Source organism: Fringilla coelebs (genome assembly GCF_963513975.1).
Source record: "Fringilla coelebs genome assembly, chromosome: 3".
In the NCBI taxonomy this organism is placed as follows: Eukaryota; Metazoa; Chordata; class Aves; order Passeriformes; family Fringillidae; genus Fringilla; species Fringilla coelebs.
In genome coordinates this window covers 102,570,378-102,594,837 of record NC_140030.1, presented here as the reverse complement: position 1 = coordinate 102,594,837, position 24,460 = coordinate 102,570,378, and the positions used below count along the sequence as shown (strand labels likewise).

General features: G+C 44.1%; 1 protein-coding gene across 1 annotated transcript; it reads left to right on the top strand.

The window, feature by feature from the left end:
• Positions 1–280: 280 nt before the first annotated feature.
• LHCGR (luteinizing hormone/choriogonadotropin receptor) lies at positions 281–23,831 on the top strand (the record flags this gene model as incomplete). The annotated part of the gene is made up of 11 exons (XM_084202663.1): positions 281–423; positions 7,939–8,010; positions 10,540–10,614; positions 12,180–12,254; positions 12,791–12,865; positions 12,954–13,031; positions 15,605–15,673; positions 16,307–16,381; positions 17,547–17,732; positions 20,228–20,308; positions 22,550–23,831. The coding sequence occupies 11 exons, from the start codon at positions 281–283 to the stop codon at positions 23,829–23,831; spliced, it is 2,211 nt and encodes a 736-aa protein (XP_084058789.1).
• Positions 23,832–24,460: the final 629 nt, after the last annotated feature.

Below are 24,460 nucleotides of genomic sequence, written 5' to 3'. Positions count from 1 at the left end.
GGTCCCGCCTGGGTAGGACTGTGGAGACCAGAACTTCTGAAAATTCATGGAAACCTTCTGCCAGCCACCTGTAGGCTTTGCAGCCAACTTTCCCAGTCAGGGCAGCCGCGGAAGGCCGCTCCCCGGGAAGCCCCGGGGGCCGGAGCGCGGCATCCCCGCGGCGGGCGGCGCTCCCGCCCCGGGGCGGGGGGAGGCGGGCGGAGGAGGCGGGGGCGCGGGGCCGCGTCCCGCGGGCGAGCGGAGGCGAGCGAGAAGCGGCGGGAGGCGAGCGGGGCCGGCCATGGTGCCCCGGCTGCTGCTGCTGCTGCCGCTGCTGCTGGCGGGGCCGGCGGGCGGGCGCTGCCCGCTGCGCTGCGCCTGCACGCACGGAGCGCTGCGCTGCCCGCCGCCCGCGCACGGAGCGCTGCCCGCGCCCGCCCGCGCGTAAGTACCGCGGGCTGCTCCCACGGGGACCGGGACGGGGTTTGGGGGGGACAGCACGGGGGGAATGCGGGGCCTTTCCGCCCGCCGTGCGGGCTTGGAGCATCCCTGGCCGTGCGGAGGTGCGGGACGCGGGGCTGAAGTTTTCAAACTTTCAAAGTTTGAAACGGACGCAGAGTTTTCCCTTTGGGAAGGAGACGAGCATCCTTTCGGAACTTTTTGTCGTACAGCAGACTCAGTGACAGAGGAACGGGTGCAGCTGTCAGGGCTTTCTGTGCTCTCTCGTTGCGGCAGGAGGCATAAAATGCCTTTCCTGTTCCAAAAGCAACGCCTTGTAGTGGCATGGTTACGTTTAAAGAAACCTGATTAAAGTCTTGAGAAGTCACCTTAAGCATTCTAGGTTTGTTCTACGGTTTGTTTTTTTTCTTTCATAACGCTGTTGGATTTCTTGTAACCTCTTCTCCAAAAGTTTGTGTGATTAATTTTCCCTCTATCCTGAAGCATCAAAATCCTCTTCACTGGGCTCATTGCATCTTCTTGAGGTTCAGCTCATTGACAAGTTATTGACTATTTTCTTTTCCCGCTCTCTTAGTTAAAAAGCTGCTGTGAGTATTGGCAGCTGTTTAGATCTCTACAGGGTGGTCCATCATAACTTTCTGCTTAATGCTTTGCTGGGAATTAGGATTAAATTAAAACAAGGCATCGTGGGTATTCCCTTTCCCCACTCACACACCATAGTCCAAGCTCATGATCTAGGAAACCAGACCAAGTAATTGATAGATGCAGTTATTCAAGTGTTGTGTTGTTTATGGGCTCAGTTACAGCCCTGATCTAAACAATGATGGCGTCAAAATATGGGATTAGAGGAGCAGCCGATAGGATGGTTGCCATTTCCAGGATCACTTGGTTATCTCACCATGAATTGAGCTGGGGTTTTCATATTATGACCCTTTTGGTAACAAAGTCTGTGTTTTCCATTTTCATCTGACTTGTTTGTAAATTTAACTCGCTCTTGAAATTCCCTAGGGATGATACTAACCCTGATCTCCTCTTCCCTTTCTCCCTGGCTCAAGAATGGATAGGTGCAAGAAAAGCTAATTTGTACTAATCTAGAGCCACATGAACCATTCCTCCAAAGTCAGAGATTCTAGAAAAATCTGTGCCCTGGATTTGTTCCCTCCCTATTTCCCTGTGTTACCTTAGTGTCACAGAAAGCAGAGCCCACAGGAGCAGGAGACTCTCCCATCACGTTTCTTCCCCAGTATTCACAGCACATGCAGAGCAGGCAGTGGATTAAGCATATCTATTAGGATGATGTACATCACAGCCCAGAGAGGTTAGCAAGAGCCCTAAATGTACCTGATTTTATTCTTTCTCTGTTTTGGTTTCATCTTTTATTTCTCCTTTTTCCATCTGGCACCCCAAGAAGAAACCACATCTCAACCTCAGTGATCACGTTAGGACAGATAATGGGTTTATGGCTGCTGCCACTTCTGCCTCACTGAGAGCAGCAGGGCTAGGTAATGGACAAAAAGAAGAAAAAAAAAATCCTTTTTACCTTCAACATAACATTTAATCCTGATGGTTGTACACAAAGTCCCACTATTAGGCTGGCTGTAGAAACCAACCTTACAGTCAGAAAAGACTTCAACGAAGATTTAGCTCAATACTCATACAAAGAAAATATTTACAGTTAGAGGTTAAAAAAAGTCCCTGTCTTTCACAGACATATCCAGCTCCTTCTGCTTCCAACCTGATTTATATCAAACCTTAACCTCTACTATTAAAATTTCCACTTCTTTGTATTTTTTAATAGAAAGCTTGCATTCATCATTCAATTACAAAGCTGTACATATGTAGTTGCTAACCCCATAGGTGTACCAGTATTCTCACTCTTTTGTTAAGTTGTTATTCAACCTCTTTTACTTTTCTTTCATCTCTTCTTATGGTTTTCATACCAGTTTCTTCTTACCCATTTAGCTGTTGTCTTCCCCTCTCTCTCTTACTCTTTCCCCTCTCTCTTATTCATACAATTTTTTGAGCTTTGTTAGTGCTGACTGCCTCTCTTTCCATACTCTCCCAGTCCTCCTAGCCCTCTTCTCGCCCTGCACAGCTCTATGCATGAGAGAGAAAGCGAGAGAATGTTATTTTGTCCCCTCATAGCCACAACTGTACCCCTGTGCACCAGGGGTATTGCAGCTTGGTGCTTGCAAGTGCATGAATAATTTGGGGGGAAAATGCTGCTTTAAGTTGTTCCAGCACAGTTCCTTCTGCCTACATCCTTCCATCAGTGCCAGACCTCAGAAAAGTCCTTCTTAATTGTATGGTCAGTCAAGAAAATAAGCTCCAATGTGTAAGTACAGCTAGATCTGTGTAAAATCTGATGCTGTAATGATCTGTGCTTCCAAATGTATTTTTGATACTTTGCTATACCTGTAGTATATATCCCATAGGGAAATTTCAGCCATTTTTCTTTACCAGAGTTATCCTTGCCATGTGACATTACTGCTAAAAAACTTTTTCAAAATTATTTGGCTTCTGACAGGTTGCAGAGTTATGGGGTTTATACAGTCCTGAATTGACCATATTTTTTTTTCAAGTTCCTGTTGTTAGTTTGGACATTACACAAACACTATAGAACCTCCATTATTCAGACACCTTTGAATGCCCTTTGGCTACAGCAGCTACATGTCCTCTTAGTCTCAGAAGGAAAATAATCTTTAATACACTATTATATTTTGAAACAAAACATTCTTTTTCTTCTTTTGAAATCTCATATGTACTTTTGGGGCCTTAAGCAAAGTCTAGTTGCATAGGCACCCAACTCTAACTGTGCAGCAATGGGCATTGGATAACTCAAGACCTTTTTGCCCCTTCAAAAACTTCATTTCATGGTGAGGTTCACTTTGCTGTATCTGAATGTGTGCCCCTGTGTGCAGAGCTTCTGCAGTTGGGTGAGTGACATGTGATTGGGGTCAAATTACAAAATATCAAATACAAAACTTTGTGGCAAAAGCCTGAAGAAGTAGACAGTTCTATCATGTCTCCATTGGGGGCATATTTGGTTCTTTAGGATTGTCAAAAAAATTCAGTTTCAGGGACAAAGTGTCTTCCACAGGAGATTAAATGACCCATTAAATGACCCATCATCACCTAGTGAAAAATGCTACTTTGGGTGCTTGTGTGATATCACAGTTCACATTTCAGGTAGGAAATGTCCAATGTGCAGGTCTTTAAAAATCAATGCCAACCCTTTGCACTGTCCCCCAGAAGCTGATACAAATCCTAGGAAAATAGTGGGTTTTCAGCCACAGTCTCAATCAATATTCCCAATCCTCCCAAGTTTAAGGATGCTACAGATTCAAATGCTTGCCAACAAGAGTCTACCTTATGCATTCACCTTTTGGGCATTGAAAATACAAGAAATCCTATAAAATAGACCTATTGAAATAGAGCAATCAATCCAGCTACAATAACTCATTCACTACAATAACTCTTGCTATTGGGCCTGTGCTTTTTATGTTGTAATTTGTATCATCATCATCATCATTATCGTAATTTCAACTAAACACTTTTGGTAAAAGGTCACTTCTGTAACACAGCAATTTCCTCCAGTGGTGGGAGTGGGCTTGGGCTTTGACTCCTCCTCAGCTGACTGCAAGTGGTCCTGAGCTCTTTGGGCATCCAGAGCTCTCAAAAGCTTTTCTTGGAGCTCAAGTCAATGTGCTGGCAGTTCCTGTCTTTCCAGATGCTCCTGGACAGCCTTACATACATTTAGCTTGGCCATTTCAAACCTTACTGCCTAGAATTATGTACCTTGAAAACCAATCTCGATATGATAGAAATTCCAAGGGCTGCTGAGCACCAGGACGTCTGGCTCCACTTCTTTCTGTCTCTTTCCAAGGATGAGAAGTCTTGCAATTCTGTGGAGCTGCAGCATCACCAGCTCTGAATGACAGCCATAAGTACAAGTCATGATGCATAAGATGCGAAAGAAACTTTACAGGTTTTCTTGAAAGGGCAAATATTTATCCTTTAACAAAGTCTTCAAAACAGTGCAGGTGACTTGTACTAAAGATGGGTGCCTCCCTCCTTTCATGAGCTACAGAAGTCAGGCCTGCAGTGTGGGCAAGTTAGATGTACAGAAGCTTTGTAGCTTTGTAAAAACGTTTTTTGTCAAAAGCTGAATGGCCATATCTGAGTTTCACAATCTGAGTGCTGTCAGAAAGAAATCTGAACGGGCCACCCCACCAAGAAGGCTGAGCAGATGAGACATCTACAAACAGAGAGCAGCAGTCTCACATTCCCAACTCCTGGTCCTCGGGGGGGACATAAGCAATCCGAGAGTTTCCTGGAATCCTTTGATGGTAACTTCTGTCTCCAAGTGACAGAGGAGCCAAAGGGAAGAGGAGCAGTGTGAGCCTTGTTCTCACCAGCAAGGAGGGGCTGGTGGGGAATGTGAAGCCCGAGGGCAGCCTTGGCTGGCAGGACCATGAATGAGTTTGAGGACCTCGGGACAGCGAGGAGGGCACACAGCGAGCTCATCACCCCTGACTTCAGCAGCCTTTGGTCTTTTCAGGCACCTGCTTGGCAGAGCCCCAGGGGATAAAGCCCTGGAGGGAAAAGGGGCCCAAAGCTCCAGATCAGCTCCAAGCTCAGGAGTGATACACCCCAAGAAAAAGGAAGTCAGGGAAATCACCAGGAGGCCTGCGTGGATGAACAGGGAACTCCTGGACAAACTGAAACACAAAAAGGAGGGAAGAAGGTGGAAGCAGGTACAGGTAGCCTGGGAGGAGCACAGAAAAATTAAGCAGATGGGATCAGGTTAGGAAAGCTGACACCCTGATGGAATTAAGAAATGAGGGAACATGACCCCCATTTTTGCAGAGGGAAATAAGGAACACCCAAAGAAATACATGCCACTCAGTTTCACCTTCATGCCTGGCAAGGTCCTGGAGCAGATCCTCCTGGAAGTCATACAAAGGCACATGGAAGCTAAGGAGGTGGTTGGTGACAGCCAATGTGGCTTCATTAAGGGCAAATCTTACGCCTGACAAATTCAGTGGCCTTCTAGGATGGGGTTACAGCAGTGGTGGATGATAAAAAGCACTGACATCATCCACCTGGACTTGTGCAAAGCGTTTGACACTGGCCTGTGTGACATGCTTGTGTTAAAATTGGAGGCAGATGGGTTTGATGGGCAGACCCCTTGGGGGTGAGGAGCTGGCTGGGGGCTGCACTCCGAGCTGCTCAATGGCTCCATGCTGAGTGGGGAGCAGGACAAGTGGCACTCCCCAGGGGTCACACGGGACCAGCTCTGATTTACACCCCGTGGGCAGCGCGGCTGGTGGGACAGAGCTGTTCTCAGCAGGTCTGGGGATGGCCCCGAGCAGGCTGGAGGGGAGGAGGGACCTTGGGAGGTGGGAGAGGCTGGAGCCTTGGGACACTGCAAACCTCATGGAGGCCAGCAAGGCCGAGGGCAATCCCCAGCACAAACACAGGCTGAGAGCAGCCCTGGGAGGGATTTGGGGGTGCTGGCGCAGGAGAGGTTGGACGTGAGCCATCAATGTGTGCTGGCAGCCCAGAAAGGCAGTGGTGTTTTGGGCTGTATCCAGGGCAGCAGGGCAAGGGAGGGGATTCTCCCCTTGACTCCTCTCCTGTGGGAACCCACCTGGAGAGCTGCACCCAGCTCGAGGGTTTCCAGTGCAGGAAGGATGGGGACCCACTGGAACGAGTCCAGAGGAGGGCACAAAAATGCTCAGTGGGCTGGATCACCTCTCCTGAAGAGACAGGCTGAGAGAGCTGGGGTTGTTCAGTAAACATTCACAGAGTCCTGGAATGGTTTGGGTGGGAAAGGACCTTGAAGAGCATCACCTGTCACTCCAAGCCATCACCATTGCAGCCAGCATGCTGCTCACCCACCCACATGTCACAGGGAGGCAGTGGGCTCATCGCCTGGTGCACTTGAAAGTCAAGATTTGGTTTTGTTTTTTGCACCTTCAGTCACATTTCCATTTCCTTTGCTCCTGAGCTGATGGTGCAGTTATAGGGTTATAGAGCAGGAATTTCTCAGCTTCTACTTTTTTCTGCTTCCTGAAGTTCTTTTCTTTTTGGCTCAGAGTGTTAAAACCTACAGCAGATTATTTCTACCTGTCTCTACCCTTCAGGGAAAAAAGCTTCAAGCTGCATGACTTAGTTTCATTCCTGATTTAGCCAAACTTCACACAGAGCAAAACATGCCAGCGTCAATCTGGAGACAGGTATGACCCAATCACAATGGAATGACATATATATCCTTGTTAGGTAGGGAAACATTGTTATTCCCAGTTTACTGACAGGGAGACAAGGTCCAAGGGAACTAAATTATTTGCCCCAAATCGTACAGACTTTTTGGAACATAGCTAGGAAGTGACTTCCAGGCTCCTTGGTACATCCAGATTTGTAACCCCTAGACACAGTATGCAAGACAACCTGCCTTTTTAATGTGTAGGCATGATGTTTTTAAATATATAAAAATATATACATACATATACATACATATATATATAAAACTTTATGAACATTTAACATAAATATTGCCAATAATAAACATATTTCTTCATATAAAGGATTATGATAACAATGGGGAAAAAAACCAGGTTTATGTGAATAGCACAAAAAATATTTCAGTCAAAAAGCCTTGAGGGGGTGAGTTTAAGGATGGGAAACAAATGTCTCTGATATTTGTCATGCTAAAGCAAAATGGAGCAATTATCTGTTTTCACAGAGATAACATTTTGAAATATGTTAAATATTTTCCTATGGCCATTATCAGGGAGAGTGTGGTCATGGATAGATAAACTGGCTGGTAAAAGTACTGTGGTTCAGATGTGGAGAATGGTAAAATGTGACTCTGCCTCCCACATCATTGTTAATTTCCCAATCAGAGAAACTGAAAAATTAAAAATGAAAATCCACACATGCTTTGAATCAACTAACCACACTGATGCAATTTATTTTAAAAAAGGAATTCCATTATACCAGCCTGATCGAAGTTCTTCTACACTTTGTGCACAGCCACATTCATGATGCCACACTGCAACATTACAGGGATATTGCTGGGAGGAGAGCACGGTGCAGCCAACACAAAGATACTGTTTTAATAGAGAAAGCTTTATATGAAAGCTACTTCTTCTGAGGATCTAACTTTAAATAGCCTGTAGCTTCCTTTAACTGTGAATGTAGCAGCCTACTTTCATCAGGCTATAAATTTACTTAATAGGTTATGATTATTATTGATCTGATGGTGATTACTCTCAAATTTATGCTGTTGAGGAACTGACCCAATATCTTTTGAATTCCATTTAACTGAGATCAATGCCAAATGGATCAGGCCCCAGAGGTATAGGGAATGGTGGGAAAAATAAGGTGGCATTCTGCTTTATTGGTTTTCTCCCTACCATAATGGTACAATTATAAATAAGGAAATCCCATGCCTTACAACCCTTTCCTCCCTCTCTTCTTTTTTTTTTTTTTCAGATCATTTACTCATCTCCCTGTAAAAGTAATCCCATCACATGCATTTGAAGGACTTCAAGATACCTTCATCATGTAAGTTGTCAATATTTTCCATAGGCTTTTCCTCAATTTCTTACAAAAATCATCCTTTTATAATAATGTAAAAAAGCTAATACACTCTATTGATGAAATAAAACCACAGGGGAAGGATAAATATAGCATTCCTTTTCATGTAAACAGTACACAAAAGATCCTTTGAAAATGTGTGATTTTTAACAGCTGTTTAGAGATCAAACAATGAAATATTAATCATGTCAGAGAGAACTGGATACAGCTTAGTAACTGATGAGAGGAGCGTTTGATTAGCAGAGGAGATAGATTTCTATCATCAAACATTACCTCTGCAATGACAGCCGTGGCACATTATGCATTTATAGAAGACCCAAATAAGACATTTCTTCAGCATTTTGCAGTGAGAGATAAGCTTGGCAGGGCATCAGTAGGATTGAGCCCTTTCTTTGATCTTTCAGTTTCCAAGTGCTGTAATTTTGCTCACAGGGTCTGTGCTGCTTCTTGACCCCCAGCATTGTACCTATTTTCCATCAAGGATTCAGACCACAAGGCTCTTCTCACCCCTCCTGCCCTCATTTCTGCTGTTATTCCAGCTGAAATGGCGTGCTTGAGTCTCCATTATTTTTTATTTTTTATTTTGTCTGCATTGAGTGGCCTCTAAAGGACAAAGTTGATGACACAGCAGTGCAGTGAAGAGCAGGGGAATGACCTCCCACAGAACTTAAGCAGCAGCACAGAAGATGCTGCTTTTTCAAGGTGCACTTTTTGTCCTTCTCTGCTGCACATATCCAGCAGCAATACAGTGTTAAAGCAGAATCCAGTGGTGCTGTGTTCTTGCATCCACTTGCATCTGAATGTTTAATGAGAGCTTAATCATTTTCACTCTGGAGACCACCTTAAATCTACAAAATGTCTCCTACCTGTATGCTTGAGGCTACACTTTCTCAAACTGTACACACGTCATATTCTCCATAAAGAATGCTTTGTTCTTGGACATCATCCCTTCCATAACAGGAATTTAATTGATCTTTTTGTGCGCCTTTAATGAATCTCTCCAAATTTCCTGTGTGGGAATCAATGTATTTTTCTGAAGTTAGTTTGTAGAACACTTCATCATTTTATTGATATTTAGAGCTGCTTTGAAAAATGCATATTTTATAATTATAAATCTCTGAATAAGCTATTTGGCAACACATCACTCTCTGAAAGATGATAAATTATTCTCATGCCATAAGTCATTGCAACATATGTAAATAGAAAAACTGTGGCTCACAGGGAGGATCCCATGGAAGAACCATGTTTCAGACCCCAAAAAAATTTCTGTGAGCAGGCACTGATCCCTCCCAGCCTGTGAATCTCTGAGGATTAGGTGCCCAGCAGGCCACTTATTCTACATCGATCTTTTATTTATAAGTAAGCAATGCAACACCAAAAATAACATTCTCACTGAATTATGATGATGAAAAAAACTGTGATAATTCTTTAAGACACACACACACAATAATTGTGTAATTTCTAGAGTGCATCCCCCTTTGCCACTACAAATGAAAATACAGAATTTATTCTGGTATAAGGGATTTTGTATCACCAATAGAGCTGTCTTCTCATAATTGCAATTGAATTAAGCTAACACTCAGGACTGTGACAATACTGACTCTGATGGTGTAAACACATTCCAGTTGTTTGGAAAATGTTTTTTTTCTTGAGAGTGTATCATCTTAGGTTTGTGTGCCCTTCTAGCCAATTCTGTTGAGAAATTTTGAAGATCTTTCCCTTATATATGCATCAATGTATACTATTTACTTTCAGGACTCAGTTTTGCATAGCCTCTTAGATCTTAACCAAACAGGCATTTAACAAGCATCTAATAAATTGGTTTTGTTTTTCCATGTCAGTATTGATTAATCTTGAGTACACATGTGGAACAGGAGCATCTGCACATCACAATCCCAGAGTGCCACCAAACACAGTCACGTTTGTCTGTGTCAGGATGAAAAGAGCCATTTCCTTTCAGTTTGCCTACATGTAATAAAAATGGCATTTAAATCCAAACATTGCTCATGAAGTGTGCTGAATCCAGATCTGTGTGTTTCTACATCTGTGGATGAGATGACCATAGTTCTGACTTGATAATAACATATGAAGCACCATGAGCGTTATCCATGTCCTCACCCCACAAATAAATTCACCAAGCAGAACCAACGATGGGAGGGAGGAAAAGGCTCACGAGGTCTGGGCTCACTCTGCTTACTTTAGTTCTGGCCCTCAGTCTCTAGCTTATGTGCAATTTACTGAGGAAATGGAAATTGGCTCTTACAGTGGCACTTATTCCTAAGGGTCGGCTTTCCCTTTTGCCAAGACACAAAAAGGCTGGTCCTCTCTCAAACCCCACTGGCATGGCCTGCCGGGATGTCTGAGGTGAGGCACAGACAAGACTGACAGGAGGGGTTGAACAAGTGTTCATAAAAGAAGGAAACACAAAGTGGAAAGCCAATTTCTGGGGTTTTTTTCTGGTAATGTGTTGCTTTGTGTCTGCTGTTTTCATTGTAGTGAAATCTCTCAGAGCGACTCCCTGGAGAGAATAGAAGCCAGTGCCTTTGACAGCCTTCCCTCCCTGTCTGAAATGTGAGCACCAGTTAAAAAAAGGCATCCACGTTGTGGTTTTGGATCACCGAGGAGGAAACAGGCTGCAGAGAAGTATTCCTGGACCAAATCTGTCCCTTTGTTACTTTGATTGGCTTTGATTGAGATCTGTGATGAGAACCATTTCTCTCCAAAGTACTGTATAAAACAGTGAGCACTCTGTAAGGCCTGGCCTTGGAGATCTAGCTATGCAGAGACGTCCCTGCACAGAGTCCCACTGCTTTCAGTGAGCTCAGTGGCAAGAGGGGAGCTCTGGCACTGTCAGGTTTTCTAAGTGGGGAAATAATTTGAGATGACAACAGATGAGGAAAATCTTTCTTTTTGAAGATGCCGTTTTCAAAGCCCTACATTATTTAAATGCAGCTGCTTAGTATGCAGAGCTCTTCTGTGGAGCACTGAAATATTACTCAAACAGAACACGCACTGATTTTAAACTTGACCTCCATAGCACAGGCATCTGAGAGAGAGAGTTAAAAGCAACGAGTAGGAGAATGCTCTGAAATATTTAGTGAAATTGGAAACTCTAAATCAGATTCAATATCTCGTTACTGCCTTTTTCACACAGCATGACCAGTGAGTGGCTGAAAATTGTGCAACTGAGGACAAATTCATCTCTTTTTTCTTTCATATGTGAACATCACTGAAGCCAGTCACTCATATAAGCAAGGGATTAGCCAACCTCTGACTGAGTCCAACTTCCATTAGAATCAGTGGTGTGTTTAGGGAAGGAATGAAAGATTTGACCCCCTCCATTCACCTACAGTTTATGGATAGCTTGTCTTATGCCTGTCTTCCCAAACACAAAAGCTAAGCAAGGCCATTGAAGAGCTATAGGAAGCTGGCAAAAAAAACCTTCTTGAATCTTGAGAGCTGTGCAGGGCTCCCATTGCAAGGGCTTGATGTCCAAGCTGCACTCAAGTCCACATTCAATGGATGATCAAGGTAACGAGTTCAATGGCATCCTTGAATTTCAACTTTTCTTACCATTTCATATGCTAAAACCTTTGTGTTTTGTAAGTCATGGGCTGGGAGGAAGCTGGGCTTCACTTATTGGCCCTTAGGGCAAACAGAGTTAGTTCAGCTGAGGGAAGTGCTCCTTGATTAAGAGATCTGCCTGTTTTTTGGGTAACCACTAGCAAACAGGACTTCTTACTTATTTCTCTCCCAGTTTCTGCTGATCCACTTCTAGCAGCCAGTGCTCCAAGGAAGTCCATGGGGTTCCTAAGAGGTTAAACTCCTAGGAACTGCATTTCCTGGCTAGGAAGAGCATCAGTAATGTAATGGAAACATCCAAGCCCAAAATGCTAACTCCACCAGTGACCAGGATATCCAAGCCAGACCAGCTCAGAGAACCATGAGAATTCAGGCAGTATCTTTTGTTGGCTGCCTAAAAACTGCAGGCTGCTTTTATTACCAACAGTGCCTCAAAATGCACCCAAGTAGCACGTTTGCAGGCTGTTTTCTGAGAAAGTAAATCCCAAGAAAAACTCAGGGCCCTCCCAAATCTATACTGATTGTAATACTGAAATATTTTTCCCTCACTGCAGATTAATCCTGAACACGAAAAATCTCTTGCACATTGAGGACGGAGCGTTCAGAAATCTTCCAAGGCTAAAATACTTGTAAGAAAGAGTTCTATTCCTTTTCTCTTTGTTCTATTTATTCTTTTCTCCAAAGGAGTAGAAAAATCAAATTAAGGAGTGTAAGGAAAAAGGTTTTTCATGCATTACAGTATCCTAGATGTTTGTACATTGTTTACAACAGCTTTAACCTGGAGTTAACCAATAGTGAGGTCTTTCAGTGTACAAGGGCAGGGCAGTGATGGACAAAACTGAAGTCTGCAAAGCAGTTCTGATAAGTGCTTATTTCTAGAATAAATCTTGCAGACTAGCAGAGTACTAAACAGAAGATGTAACTAAAATCTCTCCCTCATGCTTAATGTAGTGAGAACATATGCTGCTCCTCTAGGACACCGCTTGAGAATTCTGAAAACTTGATTTTTACAGACCTTACAAATACCTTTGAAGCCTACTTAAAAAATTAGATTTGTCAGTCACTTTTTAAAGCACTGTTAAACTTACACCTACCAGGTCAGCTTATTGTTGCATCCACTCTGGTAATATTTTGTTCTATAAATAGGAATTATGCTTTTCTCTAGGAGCATTTGTAACACTGGAATAAGACAATTTCCAGACCTGACACAGATCTTCTCAATGGAAGCTCATTTTATTTTGTAAGTAGAGAGCCATGCTAACCCAGCTGTGTTTTCCATCTTGCTCCTGAGACACTGACAAAAACTCCTTTTTTCTTTCCTTCTAAAGGGAGCTCTGCGACAACTTGCGTATGACAATAATACCACAAAATGCTTTCCAAGGGATGAACAATGAATCACTGATACTGTGAGTAAAATAATCCTAGCTCCAGCTCCTTCTGTGAGGATAACACTTCTGCTTGAGGAAAGTGGGTTGACTTCATGAAAATCTTGACATTAAGCCCCATGAAAAATAAATATGTATTGTGTGTTGAATTTTAAATGCCTAAGAAACATAGGGATGTTCTTCAAGACGAAGAGCAGAGTTTTATCCAAAAAATAACTTCATTTAGGAAAGAAAGTAGGACCAGGGATCGAAATCTTCATCTTCCATGCAATGTTGTTTTTAAAAATACCATCACCAGGATCTAAACTCCAAAAACTGCACTGGAGGCCAAAGTCTCTGTTCTTACCTCAGGGATGTGGTTTCTTGAAACAATGCTTTCAGGACCAAACAGTCTGAGGGAGCTGAGCTTCAGCTGCACAGGGTTCTTCTGAGAAGGATGGATGGAGACAGAGAAGAAATTGGTACAAACTACAGATACTGCTTCTTACCCTGATTTCTTTTGCCTCAGCTTACTTTCCTATAAGATCCCTGTATGTCTCCACACCCAAGACTTTCCTTTTAGCCAGCAGTGGGGTCATTGTTTCAGCCCCCTTTGAGGTGGGTGGGTTTGATGCAATGAGATCCCCCACCTGAGGAAGGCAGAAAGCCAAGGTGTAATGTCCTCTGTCAGCACAGCATGTATGAATTTCACAGCTCACTTGGCTTCAGGAAAACTTCCACAAAGTACTGCTGGAAGAGGAGAAATCACAAGCTGAGCCTCTTGGCAGGATGTGGCCAAAATTTGGGTTTCCCAAGGAGGGACCCTCTGAGCCACAGGGAGCAGCAGCAGGCACCACTTGGTGTGGTAACCACAAGCCCAGCCCTTGGGGGCCAGCCTCCTGGTCACATCCAGCTGGAGCCCTGCCCAAAACTCCACAGGTATTTGCACCTGCAAAGGAGCTGTGCACATGAGCAAGAACTGCAGCTGACGGGCTCTTCATCAGGCTGCTGTGCCAGCATGACAAAAATTTGACCCAGATTTTATATATTGACCAATACCTTCTGGAAATGAGAGAGGAACTGGGCATAAATGTGACTGAATGCTACTCCTACACGATGCTAAAGAGGAGCAATTGCTTGGATTAGTGCATCATTTCATCTTATGAGCCTCTTTCCTCCCAGCAAGTTCTCAAAATAACTCCAGAAAAATTATTATTCTGCTAATGGTGCAAGAAAATGAACATAAAAGAGATGGAGAAAGGTGCTTAAAGTCTTTACTGTAACCCTAAAGTGTATTAAATGGGAGGGAGTCTAAGTCAGGAAACAGCCAACAGTCATTTTTCTCCCATCCTTTTGTGATCTCACAACACAAGAAGAAAAGAATAATCTTATCAGCAGCTTCCTAATTGTAGAGCTCTGTGTTAACCCCACCCCATGTTGTTAGCTGTAATTAGGTGGAGTAATTCCTCCTGCTACAGCGTGGTCGGGTGAAACACAAGTAATCTATGGAGGTGTAAAGTCACCCTGCAGTCATCCTTTGCACTGCAAAAAGTTAATTTAGCCTTTCCAGCAGTTAATGTTTCTTGTGGATTGGGAAATTGATCCTACATATTGTCATGGTCTTTAAGGCTATTACTAATTTCAGCATTGTGCTGAGGTAGATACCATCTATCAAGTGGAGCCAGGTGTTCCCCACACTTGAGCACTTAGGAGCAGGTTTCATAGGGCCAGTTTGTGCCATCCCAAAAGCAAGTGAGAAAGCAACAAAAATGTTTTTTAATTCATAAACAGCTCCAAGTTTTCTAATAGGGCTTAATATTAAAGAAAAAGTAATAAATACAAGTGAGTGTATTGAATTTCTATTGGATACATTAACTTAATATCACAAATGGATATTAACAGAGCCATAGGTTACATCTCCTACTGAAGGATAAGAGGTGGACCTGAGGTGCAGCAGAGCTCAGGCTTTAGGTGTCTGGCCCCAAGGTGGAAAATCAGGAAGCAGGGTGGCATCCAGTGTCCCTGTGCAGGGCAGGGGACAGCAAGGCTCCCACAGAACAAATCAAGCCTGGCAGCAGCACCTTGGAGAAGCTGATAAATCACTGCCTGCTGGATGATGCACAGCTCACCCCTGCCTCTCTGCAAAGCTCTCCCTTGGCAGATTTGTCCATCCATAGAGGATCTGCAATCCAGCAGCTCCCTCCAGGCTTTACAGTTGCTTTCCACCTGACACCCCTCTAAGCCTTGCAGTCTTCCATCTGCTCCTGCTGACACCACAGAATCCAGATCTCCTGCCCCCAGGTTGTTGTCTGTGTGCCAGGAGCTCACCTGGACTAATGTCTTGTTTCTGGATCTCAGCCCCAGGTAGGCACAGGCAAGCCCCTCAGCAGGGGGAGGATCTGTACCTCAGCAGAAGTTCTCTTCAGCTAAACAGGAAGGAATTTAGAGAATTTAATCTTCACCTTTCTTAATTTAGGAGCTATAGTTACCTTCATTCTTTCTATAAGCAGAGCCTCTAATTAAAATGAATGCAGCACTGAAGTTTGAAACTTGTAGTACAAAACGTAACCTCACCTTTTCCAAATCTTTTTTCCTTATGTTTATTTAATCTCCAGCAAGTTGTATAAAAATGGATTTGAAGATATCCACAGCCATGCCTTCAACGGGACAAAGCTGAATCAATTGTGAGTGTGCTATCCCTCTTCTGTAATTTACACAGGAAATAAGAATTTAAATAGTCAGAGGCTCTTCCTTCAGTTTAACTGGCTGTGTCTTCTGTTTTCCAATACCTGTGAGAAAACTGCATCTTTCAGTGTCATTGTGACTCAGCCCTTAATCCTGCAGCTCCCACTGCTTTTCCTGAAACAACATCCCTTAAAATAGTACAGCTTTTGTGAGAAAAACTCATCATTCTCAAGAAAACTTCATAAATTAGTGTAGAACTTGAAACAGTAGTCCAGACTAATCTACAGTTTATGTCTGGAAACATCAGTAGTTTTTCATCCCTCTCACACACTGGGAGACTAGTGTGCTGGTTTGGGCAAAATGTATATTTGCTACTGTAGTGAAAGAACCAGCCTGGTTGTCCTGGTTAAAGTCAGAAGAATTTGGAATTTATCACAATTAAGGGTAGATGATAATGATCTGATGGCATTAGAGGAAGTAAAGGTCACATGGGAAATACAAGCACTCCCCAGCCAGGCAGTGCAACAACCACTGCTGTGGTGGGAGAAAGAATTGAAACAACTGTGAAGAAGAAACCAAAAAAGAGATTTTTAAAACACAGATGTAAAGAGATTTCATTTTTTGTTCCACAGAATCCTGAAGGACAACAAGAACCTCAGGCGGATACACAATGATGCCCTGAGAGGGGCCACAGGGCCAGATGTCCTGTAAGTATCCCCAGCTCCATGGCCTGAGTGTCCTGTGGGAACTGCCCTGTCCCACCAGGGCTGTGTCACCACAGCAAACACAGGCTTTGGGTCTGGAAGGAGATTTGATCTCTTCCCCTCTGTGTACAAAGTGGAAACATGGCAAGGAGATGCCACAAAATGAGAGAGAGAAAGGAGTTGCACAACACATATCAGTTCTAGTGCTGGCATCGATCTCCACCTCTTAGACATTTTGGTTTTTGCTTTATTTGTGTCAGATCCTCCTGATCCTGAATCTTATATTCTGACATTGTAAACTAACTTGTCCTTTGGTAGGATGGACATGTTTTGGCAATATATAGGTTTAGAACTTGTTTATAAAAGTGAACCAGTTGATTGCACGCTGTAAGCTCCTGCTGAATAAAGCTTGTTATTATCATCCTCATGATTTATTAATCAAGGACTTACTGGAGGGCTGCCCTGGCAATAAAACACAGTGTGCTTCTGTAAATAGCACTTTGTGCTGCACATGCCTTTTTTGTGCCTTTATTGGTGCTTTATGGAACATGGCATTACTGACATCACTTTCAGAATTGTGGGGCCTTTTTTTCCTTTGTTTAATGTCCTGACTCTGAAAATCCTTAGTCACTGATGGACTTTCTTCACACAAACAGCCCCTCTGAAGCTACTGTAAGCCAAACTGCTTAAGTTTGTGTTGGCAAGAATGACAGATTCTTCTGAGGTTTTAATTAACAGCCATTTAATTAAAGCACCTAGAACAGCCCTTCAGAGCCAAGCAGAGCGCAAGGTGGGTGTCCTACCTGTCAGCTGACTGGAGAGTCACTATTGCCCACCTTCTTCTCTCTGGCTTAAAGAGGCATCCCTCACTCCATGCAGGAATTTCAAATGGAAAGGTCAGGACACATCCCCTGGAGTGGTGGGTGGGTTTCAGTTTCCCCAGGACCAAGGGAGCTCCTTGCCTGGCTGGAGCTTCTGAGCCACAGATGCTCTTACCCCACTGCTACGTAGTTTCATAGACCATGTCTCTGAGCTGGGCATCAGGTGCTGAAGCAGCTTTGTAGGTCTGAACCTTTGTGAAAAAAACAGTTGCTGTTACCTACTGTCATGTTTTGGTGTTATTTTTGTAGGGATGAAAAGAAAAGTGAACGCTCGCTTTGTTTCGCAGGGATATTTCTTCAACAGCGCTGGAGTCCCTGCCTACTTATGGGCTTGAGGCCATTCAGGTCTTAAATGCAACCTCATCTTACTCATTAAAGAGGCTGCCACCACTGGATAAATTCAGCAGTCTTCTGGAAGCTGTCCTAACATATCCCAGCCACTGCTGTGCTTTTCAAAATCTAAGGACAGAAAGGTAAGTCCAAATAGCACATTATGGTACTGCAGTGCTTCAGAAGTTCCAAAATGGCAATTCTGCTTTATTCAGCTCACATGGTTTGATTATCTTTATTCCAGTTACAGGGAAGCTGTGGTGCATTGCAAGGCCTTGCAGGAAACAGCAAATCTCTGCTAAGGCCAGGAAAATTATGTCCATTTATTTTAGAGCAGAAATGGATTCCATCCTGTGCCCCAGATCTGCCAGCAGAAACATTATTCTAAGTTTCTTTAAAGCTTACATTTTTCTTGTTATCTCAATTAAAAGCCTACTGGCATACAGAAAACAAACTTTTATCAATAGCACATTGCCCTAATTAAAAATAAAATGAAACCCCTGTAGCCTTTAGCTTAATTAATACAGGTGATATGATGACATAGTAGAAAGGGCAAGCTTTCAATTACCCACCAAAATTTAATGCCTGCCACAAGCCTACAGAGAGAGGTTACACAGTTTAGCTCCAACCATTTCAAGTAATAGACAGTATTGTTCTCCCCACAGCTGGAAACTGTGGCACAGGGAGAGCTTTGCATCCACAGACTTGGGGCAGTTAACCCAAGACAACTGGAGCTCATTCTTCAGCATTTATGTTTCAAAGCAACCTACCCCCAGTTGGCTTCAGGCAGCCAAAGCAACCCAGATGGGTTTAGTTTGAGCCATGGAGAAGCCTCGTTTCTCGTCCATCTCCAATGAAGGCCACAGCAATGATGTCCTGAGCAGGCAGTTGTGGGAGGCCTGATCAGTGTCACCCCCCTGCCTTCACTTCAGGGATGTCCTGGAAAGGAAGGAGTACATTCCAATTCTTTAGGGTAAAATTGGGGGTTAATCTGTTCTTTCTCTGCCTACCCCATTTTACTAAGGAGTTCTTGATTCTGCAAAAACAGAACAAAGATTCTACAGTTAAGCATTTCCATGGCTAATGAACTGATTCTGTCACAGATCACATCTCTTAAGTGTATTAAATGCAGGAGCAACTGGCAGAGAAAGAAAGGTATTTATTCTGATAATGATAACTACATTTCTGACGCTCTATTATTTTTGGGGTGCTTGACTTTGAAGCATGAGCATGGTGTATAAAAACAGACGTGCCTTAGTAAATCACTTTCTCATATTAAGAGACTGTTTTCTTAGTAAACTGCTGGGGAGGAAATCCCATGCAAATCAGGAAATGACTGCTCCCCTACCAGGGGCATCAGCAATGAGGTGAGACAAAGCCATTTCCATTCATACTAGTAGAGTACCTGGCTGCTACTTTCAAAGGCTCAAAACCAGAGATTTTGCCAAATGTATCACCTTTCAGCTCGTACCATTCAAACTGCTTTACTTCAAGCATGCAAAGTCTTCCTCTGGATCCCAGACAGCTTTTAAAATAGGGTCACTTGGGGAAGGTTCACCACAAGCACCAGCATGGGCTTGGGGCTGAGCTGCTGGAAAACAGCTCTGCAGAGGATCCAGGGACCTGTCCCTGAGCCAGCAGTGCGTCCTTGTGGCCAGGAAGGCCAAGGGTGTCCTGGGCTGCATGAGGAACTGCAGTGCCAGCGGGTCAGGGAGGTGATCCTGCCCCTCTGCTCAGCCCTGCTGAGGCACATCTGGAGTGCTGTGTCCAGTTCTGGGATCCTCAGGATGAGAGAGACATGGAGCTCCTGGAGCAGGTCCAGGGGAGGGCTGCTAAGGCGGTGAAGGGTCTGGAGAACCTCTCTTACGAGGAAAGGCTGAGGGAGCTGGGCTGTTCAGCCCCAGGGAGAGAGGACTGAGAGGGAACCTCACCAATGTCTGTCAGTACCTGCAGGGAGGGTGTCAAGGGATGGATCAGGCTCTGCGCAGTGGTGCTGGGCAATGGGACAAGAGACAATGGGCAGGAACTGGTGCACAGGAAGTTCCATCTGAATATGAGGAAGAACTTCCTTCTATGCTGGTAGCCAAGCACTGGAACTGGTTGCACAGAGAGGGTGTGGAGTCTCCCTCACTGGGGATATTCCAGAACTGTCTGGAATGTGCTCTAGGATGACACAGGGAGGTTGGACCAGATGTCCCACCATGGTCCCTTCCAACCTGACCCATTCTGGGGTTCTGTATCAGGCCAGTTTCCCAGCAGCTGTTAACAGACACTTCTCCAAAAGCCAGCCTAACTGCTTCCATTCATCCTGGTGGAAAATCTGGCCCACTTCAATACAATATTTCAAAAAACACCATTTAATTCATGTTCAATTTTTTTCACTATTTAAAAAAATACATCTTATACAATAACCAAGCTGAAAGACCATCCTTACACACCTTACACACCCTGACACTGCCTATTTTCACAGCATTTGAAGTCTTCTCCTTCCCACTTCCAGATGTCTGCAGGAACATTTGTGCTGCCTTGAGGCCAGCACTGGCTTACCTTACATGTCTCTGAAGATCACTTGCACAGAAGACAAGGCTTTGGCCAAAATCCAGCCTGAAACTTAACTTTTTTCTCATCCTTCTTGCAGACAGAATTTGTTGTTTTCCATTTTTGACAACTTCTCCAAGGAGTGTGAAAGCACCATGAGGAAACCTACTAATGAAATGCTGTAAGTACCTCTCTGCATAGAGATGATGGAAGTAGCAAATACAGACCTCCTCCCCTTTCTGCTGTTCCCATGTTTTTTACTAAGCAGGTCTTTGCCTGCCAATTCAGTCATCCCTACAAGCTGCACAGTGGTAATTTATCATTAAACTAAGATTTTGATTTACAAAAGGCAAGGGGAATAAAAAACCCTCATGATTTCACAAGTTTTCTCATTCCAGTTCGTCTTCTGAATTCTGAAAGGATTTCAAAATTATGATCAAATATTTACAGAAGTCAGTGGCCTACATGGAGACTTTCCATTCCCTGAAATAAATGCTGTTATTGGTGTGATTCAAAGAAGAGCTATTATTGTCAAGTTTTGGGGGTTTTTTGCCTATAGAAAGAATAATTCAAACTCTGCATATCAATAGTTTTCCATGGCAGAATGGAGTCCCTGAGCTAGAAGTGTGATGACCCCGTGCCAGTGGTTTACTCCATCTAAACATGTCTTTTCATGTCATCACACTTTTGCTTGACAGTGTTCAGTGACAATGAGAAAGGCTAATATCAAAACTGATGTGTTGGCTGTGCTGGATGGCTCTAACCCAGCTTTTAAGGGAGAAGTTTAAAGATTGGCTATTCTTCATCCCTCTGCAGCTACATGGGAGACCTTGGGACTTCTTAGCAGCCCTGACGTGGCGTCAAAGCATTCTAAAGTCTAGAAGAAACAAGGTTATGGTCACAAAATCCCAGTGGTTAAATACAGCTGAAATGTGATTGATTCATTGGGATAATTACTTCCTTGGACATTATCTTGTTTGCTGGTTGGTGAGGCCTCCTACACTTGCCATTTGGTTTTATCTGTCTGCTTGTTTTGGATTAGCATCTGTTGCACTCCTGCTGTGCATTAAATAGTCTGCCCAGCCTATTGGCTTCTGAAGCTTTTTGCTTTGGCAAATCCTAATCCCAGCAATTCTCCGAGCAATGAGCAGGAATTATAATAAGCAAGTGAAAATAAGGTTGTGGTTCACGGGCTTAATGCCTGCAGAACCACAGCAGAAATCATCTGAAAGTTCTGAATTCTTAATAATAATAAAAAAACCCACTAAAATCCAGCTTCCACATAGCAGCACATTCATACAGCTTCTCAGAAAATCACAACCATTTTTATAAGTAAAGAGAGTCAAATGTATTCCCTGCTCTTCCAGTTTGAGCCAGGCAAGTAAATGCAAGACATTGGGCAGTTTTCCATATACAGAGAGAAGTAAGGATAACGAGTTTGGGACATTATTTGCCCCACAGGAATAACTGAAAAGCAGCTCAGTTTCATTTGCCAGTTAAGACCCTGCTCCAGAAATATCATTTAATGGACATGCTTTGCTTCAGTACATGTGGAAGCTTAAGCATGTATTTAAATAAGCCCAAAGCTACCAGTTTTCTCAGGAGTTGTCCTCAATAGAGATATTTTCCAGGTCTCACATTGCAGACTGAGTGTTTGCCCACCAAACACATGATTGGGAAGTTGGGAAATGGGCACCTGTTATGGCAGGAAAGTGCCAGAAAAGATGGTTTGCTTTTAACACATTTCTTCTTTGGCAGGCTTATCACCACACTCTTGATGACCTAGGGATTTTAGAAGTCTATCTGAAAAACCTTCACTTTTTACTAGGCATTGGGTGCAGCCTATTTAATAAATTCCTAGCTATCAGTGTGATTTAGTTAACCATGCACTTCTACTCCTTGCCCTATAATACTGCGAACAGCAAATTCCTCAGCGCCTCCCAAGCCATACATAGCCCCAGGAATTTGTTTGCTAAGTGCCTTTCCTAAGGGGAGCAAAGGTGCCCAGTTAAAATCCATAGGTTACTTTAGTATGGCTTCTACAACTGCCTGTGAAACCTCTGTGCATCAAACCTGTAATCCCTCAGCCCAGGTGTTGCTGTGGCTTGGACCGCAGACGACCAGCAGCATGAGAACCACAGCTCCTCCACAAAGCAGTAAAAGTGAAGTACTTACAAATAAGCAAGTTGAATAAGAGAGCATTTCTGCAGATGGGACTGTGACCCCTGCTGCTCTCCAAGGCTGCTTCCCAAACACAAAGCATCCTTACAAGGCTTCATTATTTGTAAACACCCTGTGGAAACACACGGAGGAAGTCACTGTTTTAGAACAACTGTTATCTGTTGTCTTTTGCAAAAGAATGTGAGTGGCATGTAACAAATAACTCACTTCTGTTTGGGGGGTGGTTTTTTCACGGTTACAGCGATGACTCCAACAACACATTGCTGTGGTCAGCGGAGAGGAAGACGCACCCCTTTGCAACAGATTATGAGAGCTCTCCCTACAGCTACTCAACCATTTTCGACGACAGCGAAATGGTCGGCTTTGACTTCGAGTATGATTTCTGTCAGCCTAAAGTCCTCAGGTGCACTCCGGAACCAGATGCCTTCAATCCCTGCGAAGACATCCTGGGGTACAGCTTCCTCAGGGTGCTGATCTGGTTCATAAACATCCTCGCCATCGTCGGCAATTTCACCGTGCTCCTCGTTCTCCTGACCAGCCACTACAAGCTCACCGTCCCTCGCTTCCTCATGTGCAACCTCTCCTTCGCCGACTTCTGCATGGGGCTGTACCTGCTGCTCATCGCCTCCGTGGACGCCCAGACCAGCGGGCAGTACTACAACCACGCCATCGACTGGCAGACGGGCGGCGGCTGCAGCACGGCCGGCTTCTTCACGGTGTTTGCCAGCGAGCTGTCGGTGTACACGCTGACGGTGATCACCCTGGAGCGCTGGCACACCATCAACTACGCCATGCAGCTGGACCGCAAGCTGCGGCTGCGCCACGCCGTGCCCATCATGCTCGGGGGCTGGCTCTTCTCCATCGGGATAGCCCTGCTGCCTCTCTTTGGGGTCAGCAGCTACATGAAGGTCAGCATCTGTTTGCCCATGGATATCGAAACGGGCCTGTCTCAAGCCTACATCCTGCTGATCTTGGTGCTGAATGTTGTCGCTTTCATTGTCATTTGTGCTTGCTACATCAAGATTTACATCGCTGTGCAGAACCCAGAGCTGGTAGCCGCCAATAAAGACACCAAGGTCGCCAAGAGAATGGCGATACTGATCTTCACGGATTTCACCTGCATGGCCCCCATCTCCTTTTTTGCCATATCCGCTGCCTTCAAAGTTCCTCTCATCACGGTGACCAACTCCAAGATCCTGCTGGTTTTATTTTACCCCGTCAACTCCTGCGCAAACCCCTTCCTCTACGCCATTTTCACCAAAGCGTTTCGGAGGGATTTCTTCCTGCTGATGAGCAAGCTTGGTTGCTGCAAGAGCCGAGCAGAGCTCTACAGGATGAACTATTTCTCTGCTTATAACTCCAACTGCAAGAATGGCGGTGCAGCCACAGCCCCCACCAAAGCCTCCCAAGCATTCCTGCTCTTGTCAGCCTTAGACAAGCCCTATCCTGCACCACGGGACAAGACATCGCACAAGGAAAATTTACCCAGAGTGCCAAGTTACCCTTTGCAAGGCCAGTTGTGATTATCTTAGTGACTAGGGATTGTTTTACAGTGTCTTGAACATTTCATAATAAATAAAAATGCCAGTCAGTAATTCTTATGCAACATAACTGTTCTGACATTCAAAGTGGTGTTTTCCCTTCTCTTCCTTAGTGATGATAGCTGCAGAAGGTGGCTATTAGGCAAAACTTTTCTGTGGGGGGAACCAGAAGAGTCCAGGAGTAGTCAAGCTGCTCTTGAAGCTAACAGTTACTGCAGTGATTGCAGCCAGGCTTCTTTTTCTCCAGATCTGCTTCCCTGGAGTATTTAAAGCCTGTTTGCTACCTTTCATGGCTTCTTTTTTCATTCCTATCAGCTGTGCTGGCATTGTTGGTTTAAAGAAAGAGGCAGTAAACTAGATGCCTCCATTTCATCAACAGAAACTTCCAATTACACAACCACCTACACACAGTTAAAGAAGAGCACTCAAGCAATAGGCTGTAAAGATGTCACCAAGGAGGAAAGTTTATCTGTTGAACCTTTGTCACTGGCAATTTTGCAGTTTACATTAGATCTCAGTCTGAGCTGGTGAGTAGTTTACTAAAATTATTAACCCATGCACAGCCATGTGTGATCTGGAAATCACAAGAGATGCAAAACCCCCCTCTGCTG